Genomic DNA, 17,125 nt, shown 5'->3' on the forward strand with positions numbered 1-17,125 from the left:
CCTTTCTTAAACCCATTTTTTTCTTTGTAATTTAAAATGTAATTTAAAATCTTTGTGCTGATATGTTTGTGTGTGGAATAGACCGGAGGCGCTTTTTTTTTTTTTTCCGGTTGGCTATTAGCACTTTGTGCATCACCAACCTTGGGCAGACAGGAAGTCATCTGTATGACTGCAGCTGCTTTCCGTTTCCTCCCCTGTCTGTAAAGTACATGTGCTGTATAGGAGGGCGCAGCCTATGGGGGGTTGCAGGGTCATATGTAGAGTCTCGCTCTGGGGCCTCCGTTGCCTAATTCAGTAGGGGCTGATATGGGGACAAAATCTTGGGCCATGTCTGGTAAAACACAATTGCTGTAGAGTAGGACTGGCCCTGGTATGGGACACAGGGTAACAGCAACCACGTGACCTACATACTTCCCTCCAAAAAGCAGCATCGGCAGCACTCTAAACAGGCTGCTTTGCGGCCTTCTCCCGCCGGGGCTTTTCCTGCGCCGCATTACTGATGATATCATCAGTGATGTGGCAGAGGGAATGCCCCGGTGGGAGAAGGCCGCAAAGCAGCCTATTTAGAGTTCTGCTGATGCTGGATTACCGCATTTCCCCGAAAATAAGCCCTAGTGCATTTTGTGGGCCCCAGATTAATATAAGACACTGTCTTATTTTTGAGATAGGTCTTATTTTTTTAATGTACAATAATCATCTCTCTCTTCCTATCCTTCACCCCAATTCTTCCTCTTTCCTTTCTCTCCCCCACATGTGCAGCATCTTTTCTCCCCTCTCACCCATCCCCTTGTGCCTTCCCTCTGCAGCATCTTTCTATCCCTCCCTCCCATCCCCCGTGCAGCAGAACCCTTACACAGCTTCTGTCCCTCCCTTCCATGAGCAGCCGCCTCCCGCCGCATGGCCGAACCCCTGCTGACCTTCCATCTCTCGCTCCCATCCGAACCCCACCGACCACTAGACCTAAATACCTCCCTCCAAAGAGCAGCATTGGCAGCACTCTAAACAGGCTGCTTTGTGATCTTCTCACGCCGGGGCTTTTCCTGCGCCGCGTTACTGATGACATCATCAGTGATGTGGCAGAGGGAATGCCCCAGTGGGAGAAGGTCGCAAAGCAGCCTGTTTAGTGTTCTGCTGATGCTGCTCTTTGAGGGTCTCACTATTGGAGGGTCAGCGGGGTTAAGATGGGGGGGTCAGCGGGGGTTCGGCTGCGGGGCAGGGGGAGGGCGGGGGAAGCGCTGCTTCCGGCGAATCCAGGGACATTCAGGTTAGGCTTCTGGAGACTAGGGCTTATTTATGGGGTAGGGCTTATTTTTGGGTAAACACGGTAACAGCATACAGTAGGTTTAACTTTCCAGAATAAATGGAGGGAAGCCTTCAGGGTAAGGGGGGGTTCCGAGTTACCTCTTTCCAGATGGTCTGCGCCTTCCTGCCTTCAGCGGCACTTGTTGCAGGGATGCGGGCAATGGGTTTTACACGCTGCATGTGGCTGACCCACAAGTCTTCCCTCTGACGTCAGCTCTTGACATTGGAGAGAAAGCTTCTGGGTCAGCTACGTGCAGTGTGCAAGCGCCGCTGCCCGTGTCCTTGCAACAAGTGCCGCTGAAGGCAGGAAGGCGCAGACCACCTGGAAAGAGGTAACTGGGATTCCCCCTCCCCCCCCCCGACCCAGAAGGCTTTCCTCCAATGTCAGCTCTGACATTGTAAGGAAGCCGTCTGGGTTGGTTTTGGCGGAGGGGTGTGGGCAGGAAGGAGGGCATGGGATCCCTGGTAGCGGTGGCATTGGTGGAGGGGGGCAGGCAGGCAGGAAGGAGAGCATGGGATCCTCGGCGGCAGCGGCCATTAAGGAGGAAGGGGGGCGGGAGACCCGTGCTGTGCTGCATACTGCATGTTGAGAAACTGATGTAGAAGGACTGAGGTTGAGATAGACACTAAAGAATGACATGGGATGGTTTCCCACATTTATCCACGGTGATTAATTCCGTCACCGTGTCATTCTCTACGACAGGGGTGTCCAACCTATGGCCCAAGGGCTGCATGCGGCCCAGTGAAGTATTTTGTGCGGCCCCGGTCAAAGGCAATGCAGTGTTTTCCTCTGCTGCCCCCTGGTGTTTACCGCCTTACCAGCTCCTTCCTCTGTCTTGCTGAAGTGTTTGCGCGTTTGTGTGGCCCCAGAAATATTTTTTTTCGGCCAATACGGCCCAGGGAAGCCAAAAGGTTGGACACCCCTGCTCTACGATGACTCCTATATTTTTTTGTAGCAAGTGTAAGTGGGACTGGGGCAGAGCAGAGTAGGATAGGTGGTGTTGCTGTTTTGTTTGTACAATCAGTGAAAAGAAGAGAATTAGACTTGTCAGGATTTAGGATGAGCTCACAGGATTTTCTTGTAGCCAATCAGTTATTTGAGTTAGTTTGAAGTTGATATTTTGGTCTTTATTTGCTTTCTTTTTTCTCTGTTTCTGTGGCTACATTCTCTCTGTATCCGATTTGCATCACTGAGTTCCGACCTTGTGCAATCAAAGATTGACTTATTTAACAAATGTCTTAACTGCCTAGTCCTAGGTGGTTTACAAAATACGTTCATAAAATATGGACACATGCAGTAATTCTATGCAGATAGGCAACAAAACAGTAATTGCATTCAGAGAAACATATCGTCAATAACATCCTCATAGGCCTTCGTGGGCAATCAAGAAAATACTTCTACAAAATGGGGTGTAGTGTCTTCTTTAGCAATCCAGTGGTCATCAGCACCTGAGAGCTCCACCTGAAGGTGGCCCTTAAAGTCCAGACCAGAGGGGGGGTGCTCCCTCTCCTAGCCCTTTTGCTATGACATTGGCTTGCTCTCTATCTAGACCTCTCTTTTACCATGGAGATCTTCTCACTTATGACTTGATATTATCAACGCATGATCCTCTGCGTTTATTTATACCATGCCTTTTTAAACTTCGTTGCCCCCTCCACCCTTTCTATGAAAACTTATCTCCTGCCATCGCTCCTCCGTTTACCACCTCCCCCCCTTCAGAACCTCAGATAGTGGCTCTCTGTTCTGATTCTAGAACTTTTTGTCCCTTGAAACAATTCTCTTGATGAACAGTGAGCAACGATCGCACATAGCGTGGAAAACAGAGATCGGTCCGCTGCTCGCACTTTTTTCTGCTGGTGTACAACCCGTCGTTGCACGATAACATTGAGCTTGGATGTCGAATTAATTTTAAAAAAGGTAGAATATTTACCCTACATTCCTCCTTTCACTTTGATTCATTCTATGTTGTGTAGACCTTTATTTTTGATTCACGTCTAGCCATTGCTATCATGCTCCAGTTCTAGTGAATATTTATTGATCCCTACAGAAAAGTGAAACAACAGTGTAATGTTGTCAAGGTCAGAATAAAAATTAAATACTCCCTAAGTACCCCACTCGGTCTCATCAATCTGCACAATTGCCATTGTGCTATGGTGGAAGTCTGGCCTCGTTCAGCGTTACCCTTTATCATATACTCAGTTTCCTTATAATGTCTGATGTTACATTCAGTTGAAGATGTTCTTGAACATTGCAAAAAACACATTATTAGGTAGATAATCAAAATGATTTATAGCAGGGGTGTCCAACCTGCGGCCCCGTGAAGTATTTTGTGTGGCCCCGGTCGAGGGCGATGCAGTGTTTTCCTCTGCTGCCTCCGGATGTTTACCGTCTTGCCAGCTCCCTCCTCTGTCTTGCTGCAGCGTTTTGCGGCCCCAGAAAATAATTTTTCGGCCAGTGCAGCCCAGGGAAACCAAAAGTTTGGACACCCCTGATTTATGGGTTAACGTCGCAGTTAATTAGATACAATGGCTTGAAAATTTGGGGCCAATGACTAACTTGAGGTCCTGTGAAAATTTATTGGGGTAAAATTGAGAGCGCTTCGAAGCATTCCAGGATAAGGCTTTAAGTTGACCAGATACTGCTGATATTCAAGGCTATCTGTATTGCTCAGACCACACAATTGGCTATCCTAAAGCTAGCCAGATAATTCAACAGTTAACTGTAGGACCTCCTGTCCAATTCTATAAACAGCACTTAACTGAAGCTTGATAGGCGCTATGTGCCATGTTCTTTGGGAGCTAGATTTTAGGCGCCATTATAGAATTTTATGCTTAGGATAAGCAGCATAGAATCTGTTTTACTCCTTGGGATCTTGCCAGATACTTGTGATCTGAGTTCGTCACTGTTGGAAACAGGATACTGGGCCTTTGAACCATATGTGCAGTGTTCTTATGTGAGCCAAGTGAAGGACAATCAAGCCATTGTGACATCACTGATGAGTTTGGCTCTTAGGCATTGGTGGAATGAGACATTATGACGTCACGATCTCAGCTCTTTGGGTTTCTGCCTGGTACTTGGAACCTGGGTTGGTCACTGTTGGAAACGGGATACTGGGCTTCATGGACCTTTGAACCATGTGTGCAATTCATATGTTCTTATGTGAGCCAAGTGAAGGACAATCAAGCCATTGTGACATCACCGATGAGTTTGGCTCTTAGGCATTGGTGGAATGAGGCATGATGACATCACAATCTCAGCTCTTTGGGTTTCTGCCTGGTACTTGGGACCTGGGTTGGTCACTGTTGGAAACAAGACACTTTGTTTGATAGACCTTCAGTCTATCCCAGTATGGCAACTCTTATGTTCTTTTGTTCTTATAGAGTAATGCTTAGCGCTAATTCCCGTGCCTAACATTAGGACCAGACGTACGCCTTTTGAAACCTGGAATAAATGCTGGTGAGTGTTAGGAGCTCAGTTTTTCAGAAAGACCCTGACATGCCTATAGCTGCTTCCTTTTGAGTTATGTGCTAGTACAGATAGGCGCCATGCTTTATAGAATAATGCGCAGCCAATGCATGAAAATTTTAATTAGCATCAATAATTGATTGTCAGCATCCAATTACTGGTAATTAAGGACTTGTTTCAATTACTTTGTGCATGTATCTATGGCACACACCCAGATTTAGGCATGGATTTATATAGAATCCAGTGGATATTTTATAAAATACGAGTGTCCATTTGGTGAATGTTTTATTTTGTACAAGAATAGTTACAGTAGGTGCTACTGGATCTGATTCTGGGTGCTTATGTTGATTTTGTAAAATAAGACTTTAAAAAGGAACTTTTTCCTAACTGTGATATATGGGAACTGTTGTAAAATTGGAATAAATAAATAAATAAATTTTATTTCTTATATACCGCTATACCAGAAGTTCAAAGCAGAGCACTAAACTTGTCTCACTTGCTTGGTCTTCTAAAAAGAGATGAAGCGGTCCTTTTGCAGATTATCTGCATATGCGCCTAAAAAAAATGAATCTGTCTTTCCACTTTCCGGTCTCATTGCTTGGGAAGGGAATTCAGGTCCTGCATGGACATGGGACTGTCCTATCTCAAGTGCTCACTACAGCTGTCTCCAGTCTCCATTCCAGAATCATTATATTATTGCCAGAAAAAAAAAAAGATTAAAAACTTCAGCTTCAGGTCTTGTTATATAACAGAAACCTCTGTAAAATGTGAAATGCAGGGTAGCTCAGCACCTAGCAACACATTATTCACTGTCTTCTGTGATTTGCAAAGAAGTATATGTGAAATACAAATATACCCTTATTGAAATCCTGCCACCTCCAATATACATGTGATTCCTAGGAGACGTGTTGAGTTGGTGATTTTTGGTGCTGGGATACAGCGCTTTTCATCTGTATGTGATAAATAGAAATGAAACAAATTAAAAAAAAAAGATACAATGACACCTTTAAAAAAAATAATAAGATTCCAAAATTTTTACCAGCATTAAAGCATGAAACATAGGAATATATATAGTCAAACCTCGGTTTGCGAGTAACCCCATTTGTGAGTGTTTTGCAAGACGAGCAAAACACTCAGCAAACTTTTGACTCGCAAACTGAGTGTTGACTCGATTTGCGAGCACCCCCCCCCCCCGATAACTGGCATCGCTCCCCCCCGCTTGCAAAGGCCCCCTCGCTCCAACCGGCAAACCCTCCCCCCCCCGCGAACCGCCCCCCCCCCCCGCCCGAACAACTTAAACTCACCCCCCCATCTGGCACCAGCTGCAGGCACAGATCGTGCCGGTGCCTAGAAGATCTTCCGGCTTCTGCCTGCGCATGCTCAAGGACTTCTAATTCTCGGCGAGAGGGAGAATTAGAAGTCCTTGAGCATGCTCAAGGCAGGCAGAAGCCGGAAGATCTTCTAGGCACCGGCACGATCTGTGCCTGTGTGCTGGTGCCGGTGCCAGATGGGGGGGAGGGTAAGTTTAAGTTGTTCGGGCGGGTGGGCCGGTTCGCACGGGGGGGGGGAAGGGCGGTTGGAGCGAGGGGGCCTTTGCGAGTAGGGGGGGGAGCGATGCCGGTTATTGGGGGGGGGACGTATCAAAGCGAGTTTCCATTATTTTATATGGGGAAACTCGCTTTGATAAACGAGCATTTTGGATTATGAGCATGCTCCTGGAATGGATTATGCTCGTAATCCAAGGTACCACTGTATATTTATTTATTTATTTATTCCATTTGTGCGTCGCACATACCTATACAAGCTCTAGGTGACATTACAGAGGAAGGAGTTAGAAGAGGGTAGGGAGGACTTTGGAGGGCAGGAAGGAGTGGAGAGGAGAGAAGCAGGTCGAATATTTCATAGAAATTCCTAACTTTACAGATAGGAGCACCATCTATGTAAATGATATGTAAATGAGTTAAAGGAATATGTAAAAAGAAATAGAAGGGAGGAACTGTTAAACAATAGAATTCAGGGAAATTCAATTCATCAATTAAAAACAATGGAATAAAATTTAAAATAATTCATAAACGGGGGAAAAAAAATTGAACACCAAAATCAAATAAGTCTGACAAAAGTCCAGTTTCCTCAAGCAGCTCTGTTGCCTCAGCATATTTTAAATAATCCCAATGGCAAAAGTCCCTTAAGAAATACAAAATGTACTTTGAAAATAAACATTAAAAAAAAGAAAAAAAGAAATCAAAGGAGTATATTTCTGTACAAGCCCACAATCAAAATGAAAAACCACTAGGAAAACAGGAGCATCTCCACAATACATTAAAAATAAAGGCAAATTTTCACTTTAAGAGACATTCCCATAGATTATTGACTATAACCACCCATGCCATAGTGAGGGTAGGTGGCTCCCCCCGTGTGCCCTCCTCCCCACCCCCTGCTCCTTCCCTGCCCTCCCACGCCACACTCACGTCCTCCCTTCTCCCCAGTACCTCTTGAAATATTCACCAGCGCAAGCAGTTTCTCAGGCCTGCTGCTCACTCAGGCTTTGGCTTTCCCTCTGATGTCACTTCCTGGCCCCACGACCAGGAAGTGATTTCAGAGGGGAGCCAGGCTGGCACGAGCAGCAGGCCAGGGAAGTTGCTTGCGCTGGCAAAGATTTAGAAAGGTAGGAGGGAGGAAAGGGGGGGACACGAGCATGGTGTAGGGGCGCGGAGCGGTGCCAGCTCCCCCACCATGATGGCGCCCGGGGCAGTCCTTCCTGCTGCCCCACCTGCCTACACCACTGATAACTACGAAGACATGCATTTCCAACTGCACCTCACCCCAGCAGTAGAAGCCAAACCTGGGTGCCCAGCCTAAAAATGCTTTAAATTGCTTAGGATCTTATAAAATCCACTGAGGGCCAGATTCCATAATTCTGAATAATATGTTAGATGCATGTTAATGACACGTGGGTGCCCATTACAGAACTAGCAAAACTTGGGTGTCTGCACATGGGTTTAAAGGCCTACGTTATAGGCACCTAAGTCCTTCCGAAAATCATGCCTAATGGCATTTAAGTCTTTGTCCACCCCTAAACACACCTACTTTGGTGTGAGGTGTCTATCTTTTGCAGAATCGCGCCTAAGAAGAAAAATTTGATTAATCTTACCATGCTAATGTAATTTTGAAAAGTTTTTTTGTCATATCGCTGTCTGTATACAGTCTCTTCCTCTGTAAACCGCTCTGAACTGTTTGTGGTATTGCATTATATATAAAGTTATTATGATCTCCCAATTAAATTTTATTTTGTTTTCAATTATGAGTTGTGAGGCTTGAAAGATTGTTATGCTCGCGCTTTTGAGTGAATGTGAAGGGAACCTTTCCGTCCTGTCAAGTATGTGTTGTTGACATGGCTGTACGTGGATCTTTCAGTCCCTGATCTCCTGAAGAAGCTTAGGGCGAAACAGGCCCCGTTGGGATCAGAGATCAGAAATATATTGATATGATTTCAAGTGTGCAAGCTAAGTCCTTATTCTATTTTTTTTTTTTTTGTATATTTATACCTTTTGGTATATTTAAGCTGTTGGAGGGGGGTGGGGGGTGGACCGATGATCGAAAAGTCAGACCCATTGAATAGATCAGCATTTACTGTCCTATTGTGAATAGGGAAAGGGTGTCTGAGGTCCCTCCACTTTTGTCCAAGATTTTCACAATTGATTTGAGCAATTTCTGAGAATTTTTCATGCCAACTTAGGTTTTTATACTAAAAAATTTTTTCAAGATATATTTAAAAGGAATTTATTATATTTTGTGAAAAATTATATACCCGCTCCACTTTTGATGTTTATCTTGATGATAGTCCGGTGGAGTAGTTTGTCTTTTTTTGTTGTTTGTACTCCCCCGAAATTTGTGGGGATTCCGTTCCAGGAACACCCATAAATTTTAAAAAAAACCGCATATGCGGTCTTGCGTCTTTCGAAAGGCAGGAGAGGGCAGCCAGGGCGCCAGCGGATGTAGAAAATCATTTGCGGTATGCTCCAACCACCTCTTCCTGTTCCTAGTCAGGCTACACCAATCAGGAGCTGCTTTGACACACAGCTCCTGATTGGTGTAGTCTGACTTTAGTACAGGAAGAGGCGGTCTTGCATACTGCAAATTACTGAGTCCGAAACACTGTATACTTAATCAACCATTTACAGGGAAAACATAAAATTGGCACCTTTTTTATTGGACTAACTTAATACATTTTGACTAGTTTTTGAAGACAATACCTTCTTCTTTGGGTCTGAAATGTGAAATACATCTACAGTGGTGTGTAGTTCTCACTTCTCAGCACAGTTCAAGAGCTGAAAGGAGGTATCAAAGCTGAACCGCAATGAGGTTATTCCTTGCAAAGCAGGACCGAGTTGTATTTGCAAGACGATGCTCACCGTACTTGCTTGTGGCATTTAAGTTCTGCAGAAAAACAGAAGCGTTTCGTTTCTAGTGGTTTCAGTTTGGTATCTTTCCTATTACTAAACCTAACTGAAAAAGCTTATTAAATCAGATCAGCGTACCCAAATGAAGAGCTGACTCTGTTAAAATGCTCTGTGCATGAGTTCAGTGCTAGTTCAGATGGTACCCTACTGCAGTAGTCTCCAGTGGGTGGCCCCAGGACTGCTTGTGGCCCCTGAGGTCCTCCATTGTGGCCCTCAGACAGTTGACTGAGATGTTCCTCAATTCCTGCAAATTTGTTAAGTTCAATCTTGCCTGTTTGGATAGTGCGCTAAATCCATAGACTGGGCATGGACCAAAGTTGGTATAGGGTAAGTAGGACTACTATGCCATATGTCCATATGGCCGTAGGACAGGTTAAAGATCAGAATTCATATATAGATGCACCTGTACTGTAGTCAGTGGCGTAGTAAGGAGGGGGTGGGGGGTGAACTGCCACTGGGCGCCGTCTTGGTGAGGGAGCAGGTAGCCATCCTCCTCTCTGTCCCCCCCACCACATATGGATGCCGCTTCCCTTCCCCCGTACCTCTGTAACATTCCTGGCACGAGCAACAAACCCCCAACCTGTTGCCACGCCAGTGTCAGCTCGTCTTCTGATGTCGCTTCCTGGATGCGCGTTGACGCTGGCGCAACAGCAGCTTGGGGGTTGCTGTTCGTGACAGGGACATTACAGAGGTATGGGGAGAAGGGAAGCGGCACGTGGCAGGAGGGAGTGGGGAAGGAGCGTGTGGAGGTGAGGGGAAGGGACACTTCTCAGCGTCACTACGCCACTGATTGCAGTGGTATGGCAAAGCTAGAGAAACCATGAAACGCTTGGATTGTATGCAAATCAAGCTTATGCATATTTATTGTGGATATCCTGAAAACCTGACTAGCTGGCTGAGGGAGGGGGTCCTCTAGGACAGGGGGGGGGAGGTCCCCTAGGACAGGATTAAGAACCACTGCTCTAATACCTACTGCCTGGGAGAAGGGGAAGGGGAGAATGAGGAAGCCTTTGAACACAGTTGACTGTTGAGTTGGCGACCCGTCAAACGCGCGGACAATGGTACCAACAATGCACTGAGAGACCTGACAATTTTTTTTAGGGTTATGAAGTAACCCTTTTTTTTGAGATGGGTGAGGGGAACCCCCCCCCACACACACACACACACTACACTGAAAACATTCAATTGCTATCTAGTGTTAGGGCAGGGATCTCAAAGTCCTTCCTTGAGGGCCGCAATCCAGTCGGGTTTTCAGGATTTCCCCAATGAATATGCATGAGATCTATTTGCATGCACTGCTTTCAATGCATATTCACTGGGGAAATCCTGAAAACCCGATTGGATTCCGGCCCTCAAGGACCAGAGTTGCCCCTGCCTGGTCTAGAACGACACCCAATACTCTAGAACAGGGGTCTCAAATTCCCTCCATGAGGGCTGCAATCCAGTTGGGTTTTCAGGATTTCCCCAATGAATATGCATTGAAAGCAGTGCATGCACATAGATCTCATGCATATTCATTGGGGAAATCCTGAAAACCTGACTGGATTTAGCCCACAAGGAGGGACTTTGGGGACCCCTGATGTATAGGTTACGTCTCTTACATATTCTATATCAGGGGTCTCAAAGTCCCTCCTTGAGGGCCACAATCCAGTCAGGTTTTCAGGATTTCCCCAATGAATATGCATTGAAAGCAGTGCATGCACATAGATCTCATGCATATTCATTGGGGAAATCCTGAAAACCCGACTGGATGGTGGCCCTCAAGGAGGGACTTTGAGACCCCTGTAAGGCTTATCAAGCCTTGGTTTCAAATCTATTTCTTGCTTAAAGTATGCTGGAAACCAGACAAGTCAGGTGGGCAGATTGGAGACTGTTCAAAGAATTCTGTTACCGAATTTTTCCATTCCTGTGCATCCGAGTACAGAATAGTGAAGTTGAAACCATGCATTTGAAAAGGGACTTTTGAAACGGGAAAACCCGGCCCCGGATCAGATGGTTATTTAAACCCTAATTGAACTGAATACTGTCATTTCAAGATCCCAAACATGCTGCATTGTGGGATGGGGGTCTGAGCATCAGCCTTTTCAGTTTTCAAGGGGATAATGGACCCTCCCAAGGCTGGATCTTTGGACCCAGCCCCTCCTCAATGATTTTAGGAAAAGCGAGAAACATTCAACCGATGCTAAGAAGCAGCAAAAACCCTCCATCTTCCCACAAAAGAAAGGGTGGAAGCGCCTACGAACCCCACGAAGCGCCCCCCCCCCTAAAATCCCCCTTGCTTGCAATTGCCTATAAAAAAAACATGCATTGAACAAACGCAGACTCCAGTCTAGATTCCCTTGAACGAAAGATCAACGAAACGAAACGAAACGAAACGAAACGAAAGAGCGACCAAACGAAACATATGGCGATCCCTTCTTATTCGGTCCCTCTTACGGCGTCAACATAAGCGTCAGGGGACCTCCCTAGACAAGCGTCGTCTGGCACCGACACCGGGGCGCCCCGGAATCCAGCGGCAGCGGAGCTGCAGTACGAGCGGTAGCCGGCAGGGGGCGGCGGGGAGCCCGGGGGAGGAGCCAGGCTCCGGCAAACAAAGAGCCCGGGCGAACGGAAGCCCCTGCGAAGGCGGCACGGGCGGCTAGGAGCGGTGGGGGCAACGGGGCGCCCCCGATCATGCGGGGGATGGAGGCCGGAGGCCGGGGGCAGCGAGCCAGGGGGTGACTCTCGGCGCACGGGCCGGGCTGGGGCTCGGCGCTGCCGCTGCCATGGCTTCCCTGGTGAATTACTCCCCTCCCTGGTGGGTGAAGCTGCTGCACCGGCTGCCCCACGTTAACCTGAAGTGGGAGCCCGTGGGCAGCGAGTTCCGGCCGGAGGACACCGACTACCAACAGGTAAGAGCCAGCGCCCGGTCCACCTGCGGCTGATGCACGACGGGCTGCAAGTTCAGACCCGGTTCGTTCGGGCTTCCCCTCCCCCCCCTCCCGAATGCTGGCCGATGGTGGCATGGAAGGACAGGGGTGGCACAGGAGCTGTGCCAAGGGATGCCAGCCTGTCTGATAAGAGAAGCAGGACTCCTAACCTGAACCATTCTAAGCCCGACAGAGATCCTCACGGGCATAGAGCGAGGGGGTCAGGAGAAAGGCACTAGTGCACCCCCATGACCCAATAGGAAATTAAGTGGCACTAGCCTATAAAAAGAACGAGTTTCAATCACCTTCTAGCATAATCAGAGTGAAATCTCCCTATGTGGTTCTGCAGTAGACATGTTGGCTTATCTCTGACAGGGGGCAAGCAGATGCCTGTCTAAGGTCACCAGTGGTTTTGCTTGACCCCTTGACTTCAATGGCAACCGTTGTGGAAGTGTTTGGTCAACTCCATTTTGCTTCACCCAGCAGCCACTTCACTCAGAAATCTACCTGCTCCATCTTGCAAAACGACTCTTGTCATGAAAGAGCTCATGTTTGCTAAACAAAGGGGAAGAGCGTGGCTTTTAGATCTGCCTGGTAAATTTCTGGTTACTTTCTGCTAATCTTAGACCTTCATGCTAGAACAGGGGTAGGGAACTCCGGTCCTCGAGAGCCGTATTCCAGTCGGGTTTTCAGGATTTCCCCAATGAATATGCATGAGATGTATTTGCATGCACTGCTTTCAAGGCATATTCATTGGGGAAATCCTGAAAACCCGACTGGAATATGGCTCTCGAGGACCGAAGTTCCCTACCCCTGGGCTAGAAGATGATTAGAAATGATCTTAGAACAGGGGTAGGGAACTCCGGTCCTCGAGAGCTGTAGTCCAGTCGGGGTTTTCAGGATTTCCTCAATGAATATGCATGAGATCTATGTGCACGCACTGCTTTCAATGCATATTCATTAGGGAAATTCTGAAAATCCGACTGGAATACGGCTCTCGAGGACCGGAGTTCCCTACCCCTGTCTTAGAAGATTGTTTTCTGCTAATCTTAGACATTATGTAAATATATATATATGACAATTGTAGGGAGACCTACAGTTGCATATAGATTGGCCGTTCACCAGTCTTGAGAACTTGGGGAAATCGCTACTTGTCCTGGGATTCTCAGCATACAATGCTGGTACTCTTGGGGAATTCCAGAATCTTGATCCTCTTTGGGATTCTGTCAGGTACCTGTGACCTGGATTGGCCCCTGCTGGAAGCAGTATACTGGGCTAAATGGAAGTTTCAAGTTTATTAAAATTTTTGATTAATCGCTTTGTCTTTTTTTCAAAGCGATGAACATACATATATATAAATAGAAGTAGTTTAATATTACAATATGAAAATAAAAATTAAAACATTAATTATATATGACCTTAAAAATTAATTTAAAAGAGAAAAAAAGAAGAAGAAAAAAAAAACAAAACCTAAATACATATTTGACAAAACATGAGTAAAGGGAAAAGGGATAAGAACTACAAAATATAATAAAAAGAAGGGTGGGGAAAAACATAAGGTAGGAATTTTTTTTTTTTTTAAATTATTGAATTATTGTGTTCCAGATTATAAGTTATTAATCATAAGCGTCCTTAAAAAGGAACGACTATCAGTCTGGCCCAGTATGGCTGTTCTTATGTATGCTTTTATCTGCTCAGTTTCTAGATGAAACAGTTACCATATTTTTCGGTCTATAAGACACATCACCCTGTAGAGGAGGAAAAACCAAGGAAAAAAATGTCCTCCTCTACAGGGGGGTGCGTCTGGTAGTCTGGTGCGTTGTGCTAAGCAGCATAAAGCAGCCCACCTGCAGCCTAAAGCCACCTGCACCTGAAGCTGCCTGCAGCAAAGAAACCTGCCCAAAGCTGCCCGCACCTGAAGCCGCCAGTCCGAAGCCGCGGTGCTCTCCTGGGCTGTCTTTGTAAGTGGAGCAGAGCGGCGCGACGCAGGAGCCAGTCACTGAGCGGCACGGGACCAGGCAGGAAGCGTTAAGGTCTCGCTCCTGCATCGCGCCACTCTGCTTTCCTTACAAAGACGGCCGTCCGGCAGGAGAGCACCACAACTTTTAAAAAGGTACCGAGTGGGGGGAGTGAAGGTGTATTTATGGGGGGGAGGGAGGAATGTGTATTCACTCCATAAGACGCCCTTTTTGGGAGTGGAAAAAAGTGCGTCTTATGGAGCGGAACATACGGTATTTTTCTCTTACCATTATATATGGGTACGGTAATCTTATCAGCTAAGTAAAATGAAACATACCCCAAAAAAATGCTACTGATAAGCTGAATTGTGTGAATATATATATATATATTTTTTATTTTTTTTTAAATGTATTTATTTTTTTTGTAACTCTGACAATCAAAAAGTCCAAGTTTGGGTGCCACACTTCAAGAACTATAAGGAAAAATTCTGACTAAGAGTAATGAAGAGCTGAAGGTTTAATAAATATGATCTATGGGGAGAAGCTGAAAGAGCTGAATTTGTATTAGTATAAAGAAATTGGAGGGGTTGATTTGTTTACAACTGTGTTTCTCAACTCGGTCCTGGAGTCAGGTTTTCGGGATATCCACAATGAATATGCATGAAAGAAATTTGCATATAATGGAGGCAGTGTATGCAAATCAAGTTTATGCATATTCATTGTGGATATCCTGAAAACCTGACTCCAGGACCGAGTTGAGAAACACTGGTTTATAAGACTGTTTTAAGATATACTTATATCCTAGTACCTAAAGATACTCAAACGTTTTTGCTTATCTGTCCTGGTGGGCTCAAACTCGATCTAATGTACTTAGTGCAATGGGGGGGATTAAGGGCTAGATTCCATAAGGAAACCAATCGTGTACCGGGTCAGCACATGCGTAGACCATCTATAGTCAAGGAAGATGGTCTGCGCATGCTCAAGGATCGCTCTCCAGCGATCCGTGCGGTTGGTGGGGGGCGTGTCAATGATCGCCGCCATTTGCATGCAGGCCTTTAGTGAATTCGTCGGCCTGCCTGCAATTGGTCACGGATCAGACATGGATCTCTAGCTTAGTGAATCTAGCCCTAAGTGACTTGCCCAGGGTCACAAGGAGCAGCGTGGGTTAAAACCCACCACCTGAGGGTGCTGAGGCTGTAGCTTTAACCACTGTACAATTTGCCCTCTGGGAGTGATCTTTGCCCCCTTCCACATTTGCATCATGTGTGGCTGCACCGCTTGTACAGTCCTTGGTATAGTTCTGCTTACTGTTCATTCATTCCACGGGTGGTCTCGGGTGGAAACAGCCCCTTCACTTTGGACTCGGGCCCACCTAGTAGGGACATGTCCTTGCTGTGTCTGGGAGGGATTCCCAATTGCTTCCAGCTGAAGACTCCTGGCACTTGTCCGTCCCCTTTCTCACGGGTGATCTGGCATCCCCCTCAGTCTCTCTCATCTCCCCCCCAGCCCTTCCCCCCCCCCCCATGTAACTTTTAAAAACTTCCAGAGGTCACCGGCAGTGAGTAGTATCTCGCCCACACTGTTCTGAAGGGAAGCAGGAAGTTGCACCAGTCGAGAGGCTCTGGTGCTGGCACGAAGAACATGTGTGAACTGCTGCTTACTGTTGGCGACCTCTGGAAGTGAAGTTTTAAAAATGCGCAGATATACCAGATTGCTGGCAGAGAGAAAATTTCATGCCCGCCCGCCCACTTTGGGCTGAGGTCCACCCAAAACTAATTGTCTGGCTACGCCCTTGAATCATTCCATTTAATAACATGCTGTGCTAAAAAAAAATATTCCATGTGTGGAATGACTTGATGGCTTTGTTTGAATACATAGAGGTGTGTTGGGTTATTAAGAAGATATTGATCCGTGAATACGTCGGCATATTCAGTGGGGAGTTGGAATAGACACAAATGATGGGCTGTATCCGTAGGGGTTTTGTCAGCAGAAAACCTGAAGTAATAATGCCACTGTACAGATCCATGGTGAGACCTCATCTCGAGTATTGTGTTCAATTCTGGAGACCACACTACCGAAAAGATGTGTTGAGAATTGAGTCGGTTCAGCGAATGGCTACCAGGATGGTTTTGGGGCTCAGGGATCTCACGTATGAAGAAAGGTTAAAAAAACTGCGGATGTACTCATTGGAGGAGCGAAGACAGAGAGGAGACATGATTGAAACCTTTAAGTATATTACTGGGCGTATAGTGGTGAAAGATGATATCTTCAGTCTTACGGGGCCCTCGGTAACCAGAGGACACTCGCTGAAAATCAGGGGAGGGAAATTTCAGGGTGATGCTAGGAAGTACTTCTTCACCGAAAGGGTGGTCGATCATTGGAACGAGCTGCCTCAACGGGTGATTGAGGCCAGCAGCGTGTTAGATTTCAAGAGGAAATGGGATATTCATGTGGGATCTCTAGGAGAGTAAGAATCAGGGAGTGGGTCATTGGTATGGGCAGACTCGATGGGCTATGGCCCTTTTCTGCCGTCAATTTCTATGTTCTATGTTCTATGTAAATGAGTCTTAAATTGCAACAAGAGAAATTAAAGATGGATATTGGAAGAGCTTTTTAATTATAAGGCTAGTTGAGTACAGGAACACATGTATTCTAATCTAATCTAGGATTTGTGGATCGCTCTGTGCCTTTAAAGGTTCAAGGCAATGTACAATTTACACATGAGCCCATTCAAACATGGGCTCCTGTGTCCTAGCCAAGTGATATAATCTCCCACCCTTAAGTTTTTAAGAGCAAAATACACCCTCATTTCTCTAGGTACAGTGGGTTCTACCTGGAGACTGGTAAATGGACCAAAGGACAGATAAATGGCAGATAAAGGTCAAATGGCCCATCCAGTCTGCCCATGAGCAGTAACCATTATCTCTTCCTCTCTCCAAGAAATCCCATGTGCCTATCTCACACTTTCTTGAATTCAGCCACAGTCTCTGTCTCCACCACCTCTTCCGGGAGGCTGTTCCACGCATCTAC

The 17,125-nt window shown here is 46.3% G+C and overlaps 1 protein-coding gene across 2 annotated transcripts in view; it reads left to right on the forward strand.

Annotated features, from left to right (window-relative positions):
• Positions 1-11,799: 11,799 nt before the first annotated feature.
• The window catches only part of TTYH3 (tweety family member 3), a 162,778-nt gene continuing 157,452 nt past the window's right edge, over positions 11,800-17,125 (forward strand). For both annotated transcript variants that reach the window (XR_004536473.1, XM_033914512.1), the window contains exon 1: positions 11,800-12,119. Coding sequence is in view for 1 of the 2 variants with exons in the window: in XM_033914512.1 (XP_033770403.1) it covers positions 11,994-12,119 (126 nt within the window). In the remaining variant the exon portion in view is untranslated. The remainder of the gene's footprint in view (positions 12,120-17,125) is intronic.

Source organism: Geotrypetes seraphini, chromosome 11 (assembly GCF_902459505.1).
Source record: "Geotrypetes seraphini chromosome 11, aGeoSer1.1, whole genome shotgun sequence".
In the NCBI taxonomy this organism is placed as follows: Eukaryota; Metazoa; Chordata; class Amphibia; order Gymnophiona; family Dermophiidae; genus Geotrypetes; species Geotrypetes seraphini.